We start from the raw sequence: 17,816 nt of genomic DNA, 5'->3' as shown, positions 1-17,816 counted from the left end.
GCACTGTTATTAGACTGCGAATACCTAAAATAACGTCTTGCAGCCGCGTGATTATATTTCCGACAAATTTGACATCAAATCCTTTCCGGTTTTAGATCAATTGCCTATGTGTCCATAATTGCACCGATGGCCTTACCCACGATATTGAGGGTCTTGGGTGGGAGATGATTGAAAATTGGGAATCGATTGTGGTTAAATAATAGCGGTGGATGATGGAGGGGTGTAAGTGGTAACATTTACCTCTATAGGCACTATGGCAAACTTCATTCGAATCTCATGATTGAGGAGCAATCGATGGAGTTTAGGAAATGTTATCGGATCGGGTTTTGTAGCCAAGGCAGCAACAATGTCAGAAAAATCATAACCAAGATTATGAAAGACAATGGCATTTAATTCTTCATTCCCTAGAGGGCGATTGGCAGCAATTAGTTGATCCGAAATATACTTTACCTCGTGGAGATAAGTTGAGACAGATTTGTCACTTTTAGATATATTCTGGAGTTGCATATGAAGCTCAAGAATGCTTGTATACAATAGAGAACCAAAAGTCGTTTGTAGAGCCTTCTAAACATGAGCAGTAGTATCTAATCCAACCACATATGGTAGAACATCGGGAGAAAGAGAAGATATCATATAATCAAGAACAAGTTGATCTTTCCCAATCCATTCATCATATGCGGGGTTTGGTGCAACGGTAGTAGAGTCCGTAGGGGTGATGGTTGGAATGGGTTTGATAATGGTGCTATCAATGTATCCCATTAGGGACCGGCTATGAAGCAACGGAAACAATTGGGTTTTTCACAAGAGAAAGTTATCACCGAAAAGTTTGAGACTAAGGTGGTTTTGCACAATCGGAGTGGAGGTGGAAGACGACATTGTGAATAGGAGAGGTCGAAAAAAAAAATGGAAGAGAAGCAAGGAATAGCACCGATGTTTTCAAGAATCCTACCGGTCGTCGATGTCATGTAAGAATTACACTTTAAGTGTGAGTATGAGTTTCGCTTATCCTTTAACTCTAGGATAGCATATGTATTTATAGAGTTTATGCTACATAAGAATGGACTAATTCAAAATAGTTTGAATTTTCAATTAGTCCGTTACAATATTAACTACATGAGATATCTACATTAATGGACTAATTCAACAGCATGTGTTGTCATCCTAAATTAGTCCGTTATAATATTAACTAGAGATATTTACATTAATGGACTAATTCAAGGATAGTTTGAATTTTGAATTAGTTCGTTATAATATTAACTACATGAAATATCAACATTAATGGACTAATTCAACAGCATGTGTTGTCATCCTCAACAAAGAGAAACCATCCTCCAACCAGAAATGTGGGAAAATATAGCCCTCTATGCCGCAAGCATATATTTGGTTAGACGTAATATTGCTTCCCCTCATCAATTTATTTTTTATTTCCTAAAATTTTTAACAAGTATCAATTTTTTTAGGATCCATTTGTTTCGTGGAAAATTACTTTTTTCCGGCGTCCGGTTCACAAAAAATAAGCTATCCCCAAAAAATATTTTCCCCATCTTTCCTTCCTCCTCTCTTTCACATTTTCTTTCTTTTTAATTATTTTTTTACTTTCTTTTCATTTTTCATTTATTTTTTCAAAATTCGAAAATTTTATGTTTTATTTTTTCTAATAAAAATTATTTTTAATTACCTTCTTTAATTTTTTTTTTCTTCTTTCTTCTTTAATTTCTTCGTCGGCGCCAAGCCACAGGCTAGGTTCGGTCTCACCGGCCTCGAATGAGCGAGTGAGGCTTGCCTTAAGAAACTTCGAGCTTCGCCGGATTTGGCTCGGCCTGGCTTGCCAAACGACAAAAATCATTTTCCAATTCATTTTTAAACCTCAACCAAATACCGAAAAATATGATTATTTTTCTAGAAAATGACTTTTAGGAAAATGTTTTCTCAAAAATATTTTTCATGAAATAAACGGAACCTTAAGTTCTTATCGTCTTAATCAGTTCTCAGGAAAGTGATGAAACACCTTTCAAGGGGAAGATTCTCCACCAGTGATGGTGGCAACATCATCAATGTCCCCAAATTGCTCTGCTAATCCTTTCTTTGTCAAATTTTTATTTACAAGTGTTTCAGAAAAAATCGAATTTTCGATATAACATTTACAAAATGTCTAAGTAGAATTTAAAAATCGAATTTTGCGAAGCCGGTAGGTAATATTTAAAAATTGAATTTTCGTAAATGATATGTTTAACAGGAAGTCCGACGCACTAGTCCGATTCTATGTTGGATGGTTTCTTTCTTCAATATAGAGAAATTCCAATGCCACCATCATTAATTCTTCATGATTGCCAATTATATGGCGTTGAAAAATTAACAGGATGATCATCTTATCTCTTTCGCGAAATTCTGTCGAACTTCATTTTTCTGACGTGACTCTTTCCGAAATTTTTTTAAAATGTTTAATATTAATTATGCACTAAGAATGCTTCATATGTTATCAACCACTTGAGCAAAAAAAAAACAGAACCTCAGGATGGGCATGACAACACTTACAGAGCATAAATCCGTTTGGTAACGCCACTTTTAGAGCAGAAATTTATTTGGTTACGCAACTTCATTTTTCTACTTCTGGAGCATGTTTTTTTGCTGCAAAAGTAGTTGTGGAGCCACCTAAAAAAGTAAAAAAAAAAAAATTACTTTCTCCAGAATTAGAAAAATCAACTCTTAGCCATAAGTTGATTTTTGGAGCAGAAGTGTTGCTATGCGCGGCCTCGGTTGTTGACTTCTCCAGATATTTTCAATACATATGAAACTCGCCATGAAATGACTTTTCGACTCGGTGCATTTTTTTTTTAAACACTTTTGTTGACGTGTGCAGTGTCGGAATATTATTTAGTGTTTGTGCTTCGTTCCCTTTTTCAAAAGTACATGCAAGATGATAAAGATTACTTTAAATTAAAAATCAGTAGATGTATAGTTTTGATGTCTCCTTGGATTAGGGCACTTAATTCAAGTGCTATAGAAAAATATGCATGACTGATAAATCTTTTTTATGGGAACATAGAAAGAGGATGGTTATATTATGAGTTTCGAACGAGAACGTACCCGAGATGCTCGTAACGAATTTGAAGGGTCCAGTTAAGGACCTTGTCAGTATACTTTATTGGGAATAATTTTCAAGGCACTATTTGTGTATAACGCGGGGGCAATCGGCACTTTGGAAACCAATTCGACATTTTAGAGTGTCCCCGAGCACTCGTGAATAGAATTCATGCTTGATATAAGATCGAATATAGCATTCGTCGGCAAGTGCCTGGACATCCGTTGGCGACCGAAGAGGAAGTCGGCTAGGATAAAAATTATCACATTCGATGTTTGGTACTGAAATTCAAATAAAAAATTCTATGACGTCCCAACCAGCAACCCTAACTCAAGGGTTATAGATTTCTACTTTTCTGCATAGGTGATGCGATTCCTTATTGAACGTTGAACCATCACAAAGTGCAATCGAGTCCTAAACTTTCAAAAAGTGCAATCAATTTTTAAAACTTGTCAAGAAAGTTCAATTGAGTCATAAAACTTTCAAAAAGTGCAATCTAGCCCTAAAACTTATCAAATTGGTCCAACTAAGTTTTTCAGCTAATTGTTTTTTTTGAAAATTTTAGGACTCGATTGTACTTTCGTGATAAATTTTAAAACTTTCTATGCACTTATCTAAAAAAAAAAAAAATCGGAGGAAAGAAAAGAAAATGCTAATGGGTGAAGATATAATGAACCTCCCTAGCAAGCAACCTCCACTAGAACCATGGCATTGTAAAGGCTGCACTTATTCTTCCCCACTAAGTTACTTGAAGCTGCCAAAAGTGATTCTCATGGTTATAAAAACCAAAACCCTAGTTCCAACCCCAGACAAATCCAGCAACCCATCCAAAGCATAGGATCATTTAGATTTTGGACGTTGTGGCAGGCATGAGCTGTTTGGTCGGGCAAACCAAAGATTCTAAAGTGACATAATATCGGATAAGTGTCCTAAAAGTTCAAAAATTTATTACGAAAGTGTAATTAAGCACTAAAATTTATAAAAAAATTTTATTGGGTGACATGCATAGGTTTTGGGAAATTGGCTTGTTAGATGGGCATATTGCAATAGTTAATATCAATATTAAAAATTTTTTTATGGCCGGAACATAAATAAAAAGGAAATAACGTGGGAAAATTGGAGAACTTGGTCAACATATTCCGAGGACCCAAAAAAAAAAAAAAAAAAAAAATGTCACCAAAATCAATGTGGTGTGCATGTGGGGCTTTGGCTCTCTTATCGATTGGATATTGATGAATTTTGTCTCTCTGGTCACAAGTTCGAAGACGCTCGTGCGTCCATGCAGAAATCCAAAACCTCAAAATAAACAAACAAATGAAGAAGAAAAAAATCAAGTGCAAAAAAGTGGGGGAAAACAATGGACTATGATCTGACGAAATTTCACATGTTGTTAGAGTATTTAACTCGCTAGGTTCAAATCTTTCTTAACCCTGTTATAATTTTTTTTTCTTGGTTTAATCTTAAGCTAATGTCCAAACCTATTCGTAAGAGGGAATGCCGTAATATTCAAATATTAAGCGAAGCATTTGACATAAAATTTCCGACCAGCATGTGCACACAATCCACCCCGGAATTAATTCGAATCAACTTGCTCACATGTGAAGAATGTAATTTGCGCATAGGAGAGGGACATAGCTGTAAGCACGTGCGAGCGCGGGGCTGGGCACGTGCGCGGGGAGGAGTACTTTTTTTTTCCCTTCTATTTTTATTCTCTCCTTTGTTGTTGCTGTTGCTGTCGCTGTTGTCGTTGCTGGTGGTGGTGGTGGTGGTGTGTTTGTGTGGGCTGTGGCGGCCGAAAATGCTGCCCGGTTGACTGGGGACAGCGGCGTTGCGACGGGGCGTGGCTCGTGGGACGCACTGTCCACAACATTATTCCTCCCGGGGTGTGCGCTTCCCACCGCTAAACGACACCGTCCCTTGAAGAGCACTACGGTGGCGATTGTTGCTGGGTTCTGTTTCCAAAAGTTGAGCTTGATGTTGCTCCCTCTCTCTCTAGTCTCTTTCTCTCTCTCTCTCTTACTAAGGCCAAGAAGGTTGCATGTGAGAGATTCTCTCCTTCACCATCACAAAAATTGAGAGAGAGAGAAAGAAAACAACCCCTTTGTTTTGTTCCTTTTCCCAGCTCAAATATCTCCCACTTCCTAGCCAAGATTGGTTGTATTCCATGTGATTGGACAAGTCTTACCTAGGGTTGGTAGCATCGCTACTACTTACTTAGGTGTTAAATTGTGCATTATTTTACAGGCTTAGCCTTTTTCGATTAGGTGAACACGGTCGGAGGCTAAGCGCTCGAACTTATCCCTTGCGATCGTCGTTCGTACCTCCCGACCGTGCGTGCGGATCCTGGCTCGATAGCGGTTTGAAGTGTTAAAGCATAAGCTCCATTTGCAGATGGGAGAATTGCGGGAAAAAAAAAATCCTAAATCTATTGCAATTTATGCCAATTTAGTCCATTGAGCTAACTTTGGCACACCGATTAGCGTCCACGTCGGCACGGTCTGGTCAAAGTTGGTTGGATGATCGAATTGGCACAAATTCAAAAGATTCATGACTCAATTCCCGATTTTGTAATTTTTATTCTTTTAGCTAATTAAGAGTGATGGACATTATGAAACCAACCACACAAACCGAATCGTTTCGCAAATAATATCCGAAAAGAGGAATTACCGCGTGCAGAGACTCGAACCTTCCAACTTATGTTCGCACAGGCCCGATGATTCCACGAAAATCAATAATTACGGTCAATCGAAGCTAACGACGCGATGTCTTGTCCGATGACCGCCTCACTGTACGTTTATCACGACGAACCTTCGCAATATCTCCAAGCAATCTAGGTTTGTCGAGCGACCCATTTCCTGATTTTGATGGGAGAAAAATTTTCTCCTTTGGATTTCAATTGATCCTCCTTGCTCGGGATCTGATTGGTATTTTGGCCATTTTCGTTCCATGCTCGGCACTCATTGCTCGTGGCACTAGGGACACCATAGTGGATGTTCTAGAGCTATTTTGGACTAATCATTTTGTCAATTTGACCAATGAGGACGTGGGACCCATTGGCTGCTTCTCTCTCCAATACAATCACACATCAAGCAGCTTGTGGAATCCGTGATTTTACAAGATAAAATAGAGATTCGGATTTTTAATTATAATTAAAAAAAATTAGTTAGGATGAAGATGGCTTTTTTTTTTTTGGTTTCATATTTTGCTTGGTTTTATGGTGAGATGTAGGTTTTCATGTGATCCGGACCTATTTTCACATCTCTTTTCGTTTATCGTTCCGTTCCTCTATCTAAAATTTCTCTCTAAGTCCGAAAAAAAAAAATCGCCAATCGATTGGGCTATGCACAATAAATGGGCAGAAATTATTTTCGATGAGAAATGACTAATTTACGAAGACCTCGATTTTTAGAACCAAATTTACGGGTAAGATCCTTCTTTGAGAATTTCTAGCAGATCTTAGGAAATGAGACAATAATAATTTTGTTGGTTGTTATGTTGTTTTCTAATTTCATGATTTCATAGGAAAAGGTACTAATAAATAATGGGCTAGATTTCCATAAATTATTTTCCACATAAGTCTATCTTATGACTTGAAATATCATCACCATGAACCATGAGTGCAAAAAATGTGGAAGTATCCAAAGTAGCGTGCCAATAAAATATCTTTTCTTAATTAGTTCTCAACCGTAAAGGAACAACCCAAATTACAAATAGAAGATACAGATAGCTCGGCATCCGCGTACAATTTAGACTTATCAAAATGGATCATAAATCTATTTGTTGACCCATACATGATGGGCTGAGTTACTATATGAGTTAGTTATATTTGATAAATGGACCATAAATAAGTTCTAACATAATATGAGTGTTAAATGGGTTGTAAATGAGTTTACAGTTTACTTATACCCAATTCACCTCTATGACTCCGCTTCATTCTCTCTCCCTTACTCGATTTTCTACTCACTCACTTTGCACTCTTATCTCGGTTTGGGTATGAGTTTTTTTTAGCATGGATTAAATATGAAAGTATTTTAAGAATATATATTAGGTTGGGTATCTGTTATTAGATTTGTATTGCAGTAAATGGGTCACACATAGATTAAATGTATCTAATTATTTTTTGGTCAAAAAACGATTCTATTTGGATCGAACCATTTATGATCCGACCCATCCGTTTGACGAGTTTAGCATTTATGCTCTTAAATACATTCTCTCAATATTTCAATGCACGTAGATTCACCAATAATTTTCACTTTTAAAAAACTTTAAAGGGAAATAAGAAGTACTTCAAAAGAGCCGGCCTAATTAGTAGTTAGAGAAAATTAATGACCAGAAAAAGAAAATTTTGTCGGATTGAATCCTCTGGGTCCCACCATCCTTCCACTGTTCAACGTTATCCACGAGAGAAGTCGTGCGCAGATAAAGAGGCGGAGAGACACCCTGGACCCGCCACACAACCCAACCCACCTTGACCGTTGACCGGCATCAAACACAGACCCCCCAACCCTTTTTAGCCTTTGGACCCCTTAGTTTCTCCACATTTCCTTTTGACCCCCAGAGTTTTCCCAAATTCTCAAATTTCCCCCCCTACCCAGAAACGGAAAAGAAAATAAAAGAAAAAGGTTTGTGGCTTAAGCGTTTCGGCTCTTCAATCAAATCCCACAATCACATCGAACCCGAGAGAAGATAGCATTCCCCAATAATTTAAAAATTATGTTGACTAAGAAATGCAACAGCACATTGAATGAATGCTTCCAAAAGTAACGTGAACAAAGGAGAAAAGTCCTGATGTGTTGATGCTCGCAAGGAATTATATTCAGGTACACTTATTTTTCAATTACTCATTTCTCAACGTGTCGTAATTGCATTTTAAGAATAACGAGTGAAATCGAATTTCAAAATGTTAAAGAAAAAAGTTTTTTTTATTTTTTAAGAAGTATTTGTACATGAGTGTTCTATTAAAGAGTCTCCTCTTTAAGTATTGCCTTTGAACTCATGACTCGGTCCGGAGATTGCTTCGCTTCTCCTCTAATGTCTAAGGTCTCCATAATCCTATGAGTTTTGTTTTCTACACTGACCTTATGATGTTTATTGCTCTATCCTACCTATGCACGACCCACAATCTAGTTTTTCATCCATTACTTTTATTTCAGATCGAATCTTTCCCCTACGATTTCTAATCTCTAAGTACATAATTCCTTTCCGATAGTTCGATTAGTAAGTTTCAGTGATTTTTTTTTTAAATAGTTTGAGATGCACGTGCGAGTTATGCTAGAAAAGTTCCACCAGAAAATTGGTGTGACGTGCAGCAATTAATATATCTAGATTATTCCTTAACTTATTGGCATAAGCTTTTGAGTGAATGTGAGTCCAATTAAATATATTGAGGAACTCGAACTTAGACTCTCTCTTAGCAATCTCCCCTGACGAAGATATCGGATTTTTTGCTGCGCACTCCCACCAATCCGAGCATGCGGGGAAAAGTATGATGACTAAAATCTCAACTTTCGTTTTCAATTTAATTTAGCCATTACTTAAAAGTTCATGGCAAGTATGGCTTGTCTAATTCTTATTTATGCTCAGTCCAAAACTATTCCTTGGCGAAGGAGATGGGCATTTCAAATAAACCTCTTTACTGTGCATGGTGTAACTTTACAACCCTAGGTTAACATGGCTAATCTTTTTTTTTTTTTTCTATTTTCCACCCCTCTGGTTGGGAATTTTAAAAAATAACGGGGCTAACTTGCAAAGAAGGGAAAGTGGGCATCTCCACCTTTCTACCTTGCATGTGAGGCATTCTCAAAAGCACTACTTTTTTTTTTTTTTTTTGACCATGTTGTAAAAGCAGGACCCCTGGATATCGTAATCAAGATGACATAAACCCTAGCCTTTTTAAGTGCTTTTTCGTGAGCAACTTTTATCAAACAGGTGATGTGCCAGAGAGGCTTTGACGGAGCTTTTTGTGAAAACAACTTTGTCGTGGAAGGTTTCACTGTACTAAAACACGAGTCTAAAGGAGCTGAAAAAGAGAAGCTTTCTTCTTCTTCTTTTTTTTAAATCTTATTTTAGGGTTTGTACATTCATGAGGATTTGGCTTTGGCCATCACATGCAAGAGCTGGGTTAGACGCTTTGCCACTTCTTTTGGGTGCACGACCGTTAAAGTGAGAGCGCTTTACAGGCTGAGACAACTGGTCTTTTGCTCTCTCCCCCCAACTTGGTTGGTGGATTGGATGTGGGTTTGATCACGAGCCACAGATTTGGAGAGGGAAGCTCCATTGGCCCCTTAAGCATAAACTAATGCCTACCAGCTTTTGGCTTGAACATGGTTTTGTTTTGTCTTTGACCGACCGATAGAAGCGGCGTTTCTTTGTCAAGGGTTTTGTTAATGGGTGCTCTTTTTTTGCGCTTGTTGACTCGGGTAATTACACGAGAGAAGATTTCGAATTTTGAGATACTAATTGTTATGTAATGTGTTATCGATATCTTAAAATCGAAACGCTTTGTTAGTCAATTGTGGAAGACCATAGGACCAGTTAATAACTCCCCTCGTACATTTATCCTGGTCCTGCAAGAGTGAGTCGGAAAGATGGAAGAAATAGAACTATATGATTTGTCTAAGCAGGTCCATTGGTGAAGGACTCTGGACCGAAAAGACTTAACAGAGTAGTCCCAACTCTGGAGTTTTCCCTTTGGGTTGGTGAAGTTTCTCTGCCTAGATGGTGGTGCATGGAAGAAAGTCTGCACTCTGCACATCCAAGCAACATATTATAATCATATTGTTCGAGGCTAAGAGAGAGATGTAAATTTAGTGGGATTTCACTTAAGTGAGCAAAGCATGCGAAATATAGCGTCGTATAGTAATTCCTATGATCGGCCAGCTGGGTACTTAAATTGGATCAGGCAATCATCGTTCGATACATAACGTTTTGAAAAGGGCAAAAGAATAAGATTGAGAATGCATCTAGGGAGTCAAGATAACAGCTTCAACAAATGGTACGACCATGCTAATTATGCCACTCGGCTCTACAATAATTCAGTTCGCGGGACTATTGTGAGACAAATCGGGGCGAGGCGGGGACAGATGGAGGAATACCCGAAACTCCAAGGGCTGGAGTGCAAAAAGAATACTTAACAGCAACGAAGAAAGAACCAACATCAGCGTCAATCACTGGGGCCCTTCTTGGTGTAAACGGGAGTCAGATTTTTAATTCGAAAGAAAAAAAAAAAAAAGGGGAAAAACACAAGCAATGTGGGCCCCCACCTGGTCGCACAATTACCTTTGACCAAACCACGACACGCCAACCCTCATGGAGGACGGGACCAGAACGAGGGTCTAACTAACCATGGTTAGGTCAAAGGTAGAGAGAGAGAGAGAGGGGGTGGGGACTAGACTGCCACCCCCACAGTCCACACGTGTGGCCGAGGAGTCAGAAACACAAAAACCAGCTGTTTGTTTGTTCGGAGAAGCATGTTGATTGTCTTCTCTCCTTTCTCTCTCCTCTCCCTCTCTTTCTTTCTCTCTCTTCTGTTCTTGATTTGGTATAAGAAGGAACCAGTGTCCTCTCTCTCAGACGAAGAAGGGAATTTGCAGTCTCTCTCTCTCTCTCTACCTCTGCTCTGCTAAGTGTCGATTGACTTCATTTGAGTGGGAGCGAAGCGGTACAGATTATTCTAGAGAGAGAAGCAAGAAGAAGAAGAGAAGCAGAAATGCGTGGGGGTCTGAGCCTGGAGCCGCTGGACATGGTGGGCGTCCAGATCCCGCACCACTTCCGGTGCCCCATCTCCCTGGAGCTGATGCGCGACCCGGTCACCGTCTCCACCGGCCAGACCTACGACCGCTCCAGTATCGAGCCCTGGATCGCCGCCGGCAACACCACCTGCCCCGTCACCCGCGCCCCGCTCCTCGACTCCGCCCTCATCCCCAACCACACCCTCCGCCGCCTCATCCAGTCCTGGTGCGTCGCCAACCGCCACTCCGGCGTCGAGCGCATCCCCACCCCGAAGCAGCCCGCCGACCCCTCCCGCGTCCGCCTCCTCCTCTCCCAGTCCGCATCATCCTCCTCCGCCGCCCGCCTCTCCGCGCTCCGCCGCCTCCGCACCCTCGCCCGCGACTCCGACAAGAACCGCGCCCTCATCTCCTCCCTCGACGCCCGCCCCCTCCTCCTCGACATCCTCTTCTCCGATCCCCGCTCCGAGTCGTCCGAGTTGGCCCACGAGTCGCTCGCCCTCCTGGCTATGCTGCAGCTCGCCGAGCCCGAGTGCGCCTCCGTCGCCTCCGACCCGGACCGCGTCGCCTACCTCACCGGTCTCCTCTTCCACCCCTGCGTCGAGGTGAGGATCAACGCCGCCGCGCTGATCGAGGCCGCCGTCGCCGGCGTCCGCTCGCCGGAGCTCCGCGGCCGGGTCAGCGGCGCCGCCGGGGTCTTCGAGGGCGTCGTCGGCCTGCTGCAGGACTGCGCGGGGTGCCCCCGCGCGCTCAAGGCCGGGGCCCGGGCGGCGTTCGCGCTCTGCCTCGTGAAGCCGACGCGGCACCGGGCGGTAGCCGCCGGGGCCGGGGCGGCGCTGGTGGACCGGCTGGGGGACCTGGAGCGCGGTGACGCGGAGCGGGTGCTGGCGACGATCGAGCTGCTCTGCCGGGTCCCCGCCGGGTGCGCGGCGCTGGCGGCGCACGCCCTGAGCGCGCCGCTGCTGGTGCGGATGATCCTGAAGGTGTCGGACCGGGCGACGGAGTACGCGGCGGGGGCGCTGCTGGCGCTGTGCTCGGCGTCGGAGCAGTGCCGGAGGGAGGCGGTGGCCGCCGGCGTGGTGACGCAGCTGCTGCTGCTGGTGCAGAGCGAGTGCACGGAGCGGGCGAAGAGGAAGGCCCAGCTCCTGCTGAAGCTGCTCCGGGACTCGTGGCCCGAGGATCCGATCGGCAACTCCGACAATTACGCTTGCAGCGAGGTGGTCGTCCCGTTTTGACGATGGTCCGATACGACGTCGCATGATAGCTTTTGCGATTTTTGTTGCTTCTTTTTGTTCGATTTATGGTATTATTTCTTGTTCTTGTCGATTAGTGAAATTTTCTAATTGGTAGAGAGACGTGAGGAGGGAAGAAAGGAATGGTGGAAAGGGAATGTTTTTCTCAATTTTAGATTTTGGTGTATAGAGAGAGAGATTTGTAATTTTTGTACGTAATTGTGGATGTAAGAATTTTTGGTTGGGAAAATATCAAAAACACCCATCAGATTCAGAAAGTTGAAGAGTACAGCAGTTGATCTCTTAATGTCCTTCCTGATTCTTAATCCCTTATGAGATTTTTTCTTTTTGGTGTGATGATTAATTAACATTTTAAATAGATTTTGTGTATCGAACTAAATAAATTTTTATGAATCGGGTCGAAAGCCGGCTATCTATGTTGAGAGTAGACTCCTATGGTGTAATTTTCTGACTCGATCTTGAGATTGCATTGAGGATTGGATTCTCGATTTTGAGTTCTATTCGCTTTGCCATTCGATTTTCGCTTCACCACTCAATCGAATGGCGGTTTAAAGTAGCATTTGGAGATGGTCTTATAGTTTCTTGAGGTCTATTAATTCGGGTTTAGCATGGTGATTAACTCGGATGATGTTTTTACTTGTTGATGTGGTTTCTCTTTTGTCTTGCTAAAGGAAGGGCTTGGTGTTTTTGCAAAGAATAGAAACGAGTTTTGGCCCATATTAGTTCAAACTTCAAATCACACGAACATGATGTAGACTAGTGACAAAATTTACTGTATAGGAAGTTATATGGTAAATCATAACCGATCATCAACGTTTGTTCAAGTGGATTGTGTTCATCACTTAATAATTGTTTGCGATGTTATTTAACAACGAATTTCACCGAGGGCCATCGGACTCGGGGGGTTATTGTATTCGACCGAATTTCGATTTCGATCACCGAAAGCACCGGCCTTTTTGGAATTGATGCATTCTGATTGAAAGCCGGCCGCTTTTCCGATTAGACGCTAACATGACAAGCACATGACTCATGACATGGCATCCGAGATGGTGCCGTGTCAACCCCGACAAAAAAAACATATTTAGAGAAAAAGGTGGATTAAAGAAGAGTCGAGACTACGGGAACGACCATGAAAATCATGACGACTTTCGGTCCTCAGAAGCCTTATAAACGTGGATTAAAAAAACCTTCTTTGTGAATTTGGGTTTTGACTTCTTGAATCTAAATTACTATCTACCTTTAAATTTAATAAAAATTAACACATACATGTATAAAGCACATGTGATAGATAGAGTATATCAAGAATCACATGCTTATAAGACAAAGCCATGGAATCACATGGCAAAGGTCTATGGTCTTTGTTCACTTCTTGTGTGATGGGCACTAGTGCTCACATGCCCGACTAAAATTCCACTATTGTCTCAGTCTTCTAATTCGTCGAGAGGAGAGCAAAGGAGGGCATCATCCATTTTGTCTTTGAAGGAATGATATGGAGCAGCTGGGAACCAACATTGATCAATGTCATGTCCTCAACTTTTTGTCCAAACTATACTTGGAAAACTGTTGATTCCATCCCCTAAAATTTATTTTATTTTTCCAATCTTTTTATTTTATTTTACTATTTTAAGACCATTCAGCTAGATTGCAAAATGCATGTCAATGCAGTTCCATGGAAAATAGCACCAATAAGTGGTATGGAGATTTAGCACTGTCCGGAGCAATAAATTGGGCTGTGAATGATGAATGTGACCATTCATATCATGGTCGGACTGTTAGATATGAATCGGTTGTCATGCTTTGGTAATCGATATACCTTATTTTCTTTCGGATGTTATATACTTGAGTCTACCCTCCGTTGAATATATACGCGTGAGAAAATTGTTGGCAACCTTATCAGTCGGTTGATGCAACCGTCCAATCATGCGTTTTGTCGGCCACTCGATATAAAGGTCGTCGATATCAATTGTCGAATTTGAGTACTAAATAGCTTTCCCACTGCATGAAATATCATATACTCTTTTCTCACTACATGAAACTATCATAGATAAATAAATGGGAGTTACATATACAAGAATTATTCAACTTGTAAAAAGGAAATATCATAATTCATTGGAAGCTTTATTTAGAAAATAAGAAAAGAAAGTTTGTGTTATTTCAAAAATGTCAAATTCTAACTTAGAAAAAACAAACCTCAAAAAAGTAAAATAAAAATTTGGTATGAAAACTACCCCGCGGGATGTATGTCATGGTACTTTATCCAAAGATAAGAACTAAGTATAAGTCGAATGCAAATTTAGTCCGTGGAAATTTCAAAATGGACATGACAATGTACTCAAGATATCTACAAACAATGGAACATGACATTTAGAGCAAATATTATTGTTCATATGGGGAGAAATTGCATAGAAAGGCTTAATCTTACACACGGAATGCAATCCAAATCCTCAACCTCTCAATTGGTTCAATCAAGTTCTAAATCTTTTTCGAAATGATGTGCTGTCACGCCATCTCGAAGAATAGAACCTGAACTTGCCAACGTCTCTAAAAGGGTGCTTAGTTAGCATTCTTAAATTGCTCTTTTCAATGTAATTTTAGGACCTAATTGAATTTAACAATAAAGACTGATGACTTAATCGAACCATTTTTTTTTTTGTCTAAAAGATGAGTACTTTGATTCACTTAATAAAATTTGAGAAACAACCGGAAGCAATATCAAAACATAGCAAATTCCGGAGGATGGTGGGCGCATAGACAGCCAATTAGAAGAGAGGTAGCCTAATCGACAAGCCTTAGCAAGCCAATCTGCATAGGAATTAGCTTCGCGAGGAGAGAATAGAATCCGGACACCCTTCAACTAGCCCAACAATTCTCTGCAATCCGTAATTGAACCAATTGCAAAGTTTAGAATTCGATTCTACCTTCTTCTTTTTTTAATTATAAAGATTTAGGACTTGATTGAATCAATTATCCCTCAGACATAGCCAACACTGTGGTCGTTATACGCAGCTCAGAGATTGAGACAGGTGAGGGCTAAGAGGCAAATTCAAGTTGGTTTGGGTCGTGGTGTGCTTTTTCACATTATCCTTACTCACTTTCGGTCTCTTTGTCCGAGGTAATTGCGCGTGGAACGTTGCTTATGATTTCTGGAACGTTCCTTTTTTTTTTTTTTGTTCGGTACGAAAAAGGTCTGGTCTCAAGCTAAGCTAAAAAAAAAATTAACGTCGAGAATCTACTATCCTTACTTATCACCTAATAAAACATGAAGTAACTCTCGAGGAGGCATCGGAGAAAGAACCCAACATCGAAATGCTTATCGATTCCGACGCCTCTATCGTTGTTGTCGACCGGAGGAGGCTGGATACTTTTTTGGGCTTGCGCCAGGCTCCGTGCCTTCCGACGAGCCCCGAGTCCTCCTAGGGTTTCCGGGGCCTGATCTCTTGTAAAGACGATGCTCTTAAGAAGAGCTCCATCTTCATCGTTCTCAGATTTAGGTCTAGGATTTACTGTTCGGCCCAACCATCATCTGAAACCCATCAACATCTTTGCTTCCTGGGCCTCACCGCCGCCCCATTCCCCCATTTCACTCGACCAAATCCAAGCTCTTCTCTCCGTTGCCGGCGAACCGTCGAGACTTCCTTGTGCTCCACCGCGGTGACTCGCCGTGTTTTCCGGCGAGAGAACTCGGGGACACTTACCCTTCTTACGACCCCCTACTCGACGATAGAAGCGAACATTCTCGATTCCGGCATGCGACACATCTGATCTTCCTCCATCCGGCTCGAATTGTATTTACTGAGGAGGAGGCGTTTCCAGTACACAAATTATTGTTCCTCTTCAGCATCTCTATGGCTCACTCTTCCATTGAGACTGAGTATCGGGCCGTTGCCATTGCCGCGGCTGAGCTTCGCTTGGGTGCAGTTCATTCTCAGTGATCTCCGTCTGCCGTCACCCACGCCGCCGGCAATCTACTGCGACAACATCGGAGCTATTTGTCTTAGCGCTAATTCGATCTTTCACTCTCGCATTCACTTTTTCCATCCTGCAGGGGGTGCGATGGAGAGGTGGGATTTCCTATGCAAAACACAAATTGTGATCCTTGAGATTAGCTCACCTGTATATAATTGGGAAAATGACCAAAGTAGTCCCCGAACTTTGATTAAATATGCAATCTCGTCCCTGGACTTTCAATGTGACACAAATGGTCCCTAGACTATTGATAAATGACCAATCTAGTCCTTCTATTTGTTCAAACAATTCAGTGATGACGTGGAGCGTTAACCGATGACATGGAGAGCTGAGTTGGATTTTCAAAAAATGACTTAGCATATGCTTTTCAAAAAAGAAATCTTTAGTCATTAAAATAGGGTTTCAGATATCCCTCTTCTTCACAATCACTGTCTCTTGGAACCAAAAGAAAGGAAAAAACACCGTTGTTCTTCCTCCTCAATTGCAGATTTCTTAAAATGCTTCGATCGATAATACAACGAAGAGGGCTGGGTTGAGGTCGATGCCGGCCACGATTCGGATCTTGGGATCGTGGAGCGCACGCCACCGCCTCTACTGGTGGAGCTCATAGAGATACACATGCTTGGGTTGATTGAAGAACAGAGGAAGCCCGTACGGGTTGCGCAAAGCCATCCAAAGATCTTCCATCCGAGTCGTAACAGACGCAAGCGATTGGGCCCTCTGTCGGTGAGGTGCGACCCATCAACATTCGGTTTCAGTGCCCCCGATTGCGTGGAGGTTTTCATCATTTGGGTGAGTCTTTCGTCACACTCTCGGTCTCTTTCGTCCTTCTATTCAACTTCGAGTAATTTTGGTGTAAAATGACAATTGAAGCAACTGTGATCGTGGGCTTTGGTAGCTGGTGTTTGAAGATGGCAGCGTTTCGAGCAATTCGACTGTTCCAAAGTGTGGCGGATAAATTGGTAGTCTTCTTAGTTGATTTTCACTCATTCGCCCTTTGCGTACAGATTATACCGCATCCTTTCCCGACCAAAATTTCAGAACCAAAAAAGCTAGAAGGCGTACAACAATTGAAGAAAGAAAGAGACCACGAAGTGAATATGAAGGCACAATTAGACACACGAAGCTGAAACCTGTGGCAAAAGTGGCATGGTTGGACATCCATGTAATGATCCGGCACGGAGCAGGTTTGTCATTGGAGGAGAAGGAAAAGAGGGGGCTTTGACTATACCATCGTTGAAATGCGTTTTACTAGCAAAGTGATCAAACACAACAAATTTTTACAAATGCAACAAATTTTTTATAAACAAGAATCGCGCACAAGCGCACAAACAACTATTCAAGAATGTTGGCTGTACTCTTTAACCCCAATAGATCAAATGAAAATAAGGCCATGTGTACTTCTTTTTAAATATCAAATGTACTGTCAAAAACAAACAATTCTTGCTCAGAGTGCTCTTAATAGCACCATTACCACATCTTAAACACTTCCAGGACTACAAAAAACGAACTCCATCTCTTGATCTTAAATTCTAGAGGATCATATCAACAAAAAGTACTAGAACTAATCCTACTTTCAACTCTTCAAACAGCTATTACTAGTCAATTTTCCTCTTTCTTGGAGATCTTCTTGGTCCAACACTTCCAAAATCATTCAAATGCTGCACGGCTTGTTTCTGTTCTTCTTGCTTCTTTTTCATAACGTCCGCCTTTTGCCGCTACAAAAGAAATGCATCAATCAACCAAATGTCACATCTTTACATAACAAGTTTACTAGCATAAGGTTGT

At 41.4% G+C, this 17,816-nt stretch overlaps 1 protein-coding gene across 1 annotated transcript; it reads left to right on the top strand.

Annotated features, from left to right (window-relative positions):
- Nucleotides 1–10,495: 10,495 nt before the first annotated feature.
- Nucleotides 10,496–12,315, top strand: LOC115730138 (U-box domain-containing protein 26-like). Its single transcript, XM_030660730.2, has one exon. It carries the CDS (start codon nucleotides 10,791–10,793, stop codon nucleotides 12,042–12,044), a length of 1,254 nt encoding a protein of 417 aa, XP_030516590.2. The 5' UTR covers nucleotides 10,496–10,790; the 3' UTR covers nucleotides 12,045–12,315.
- The last annotated feature ends 5,501 nt before the right edge of the window (nucleotides 12,316–17,816 follow it).

This window comes from Rhodamnia argentea, chromosome 5, assembly GCF_020921035.1.
Source record: "Rhodamnia argentea isolate NSW1041297 chromosome 5, ASM2092103v1, whole genome shotgun sequence".
Lineage (NCBI taxonomy): Eukaryota > Viridiplantae > Streptophyta > Magnoliopsida > Myrtales > Myrtaceae > Rhodamnia > Rhodamnia argentea.
This window is presented reverse-complemented; position numbering and strand designations above follow the sequence as displayed.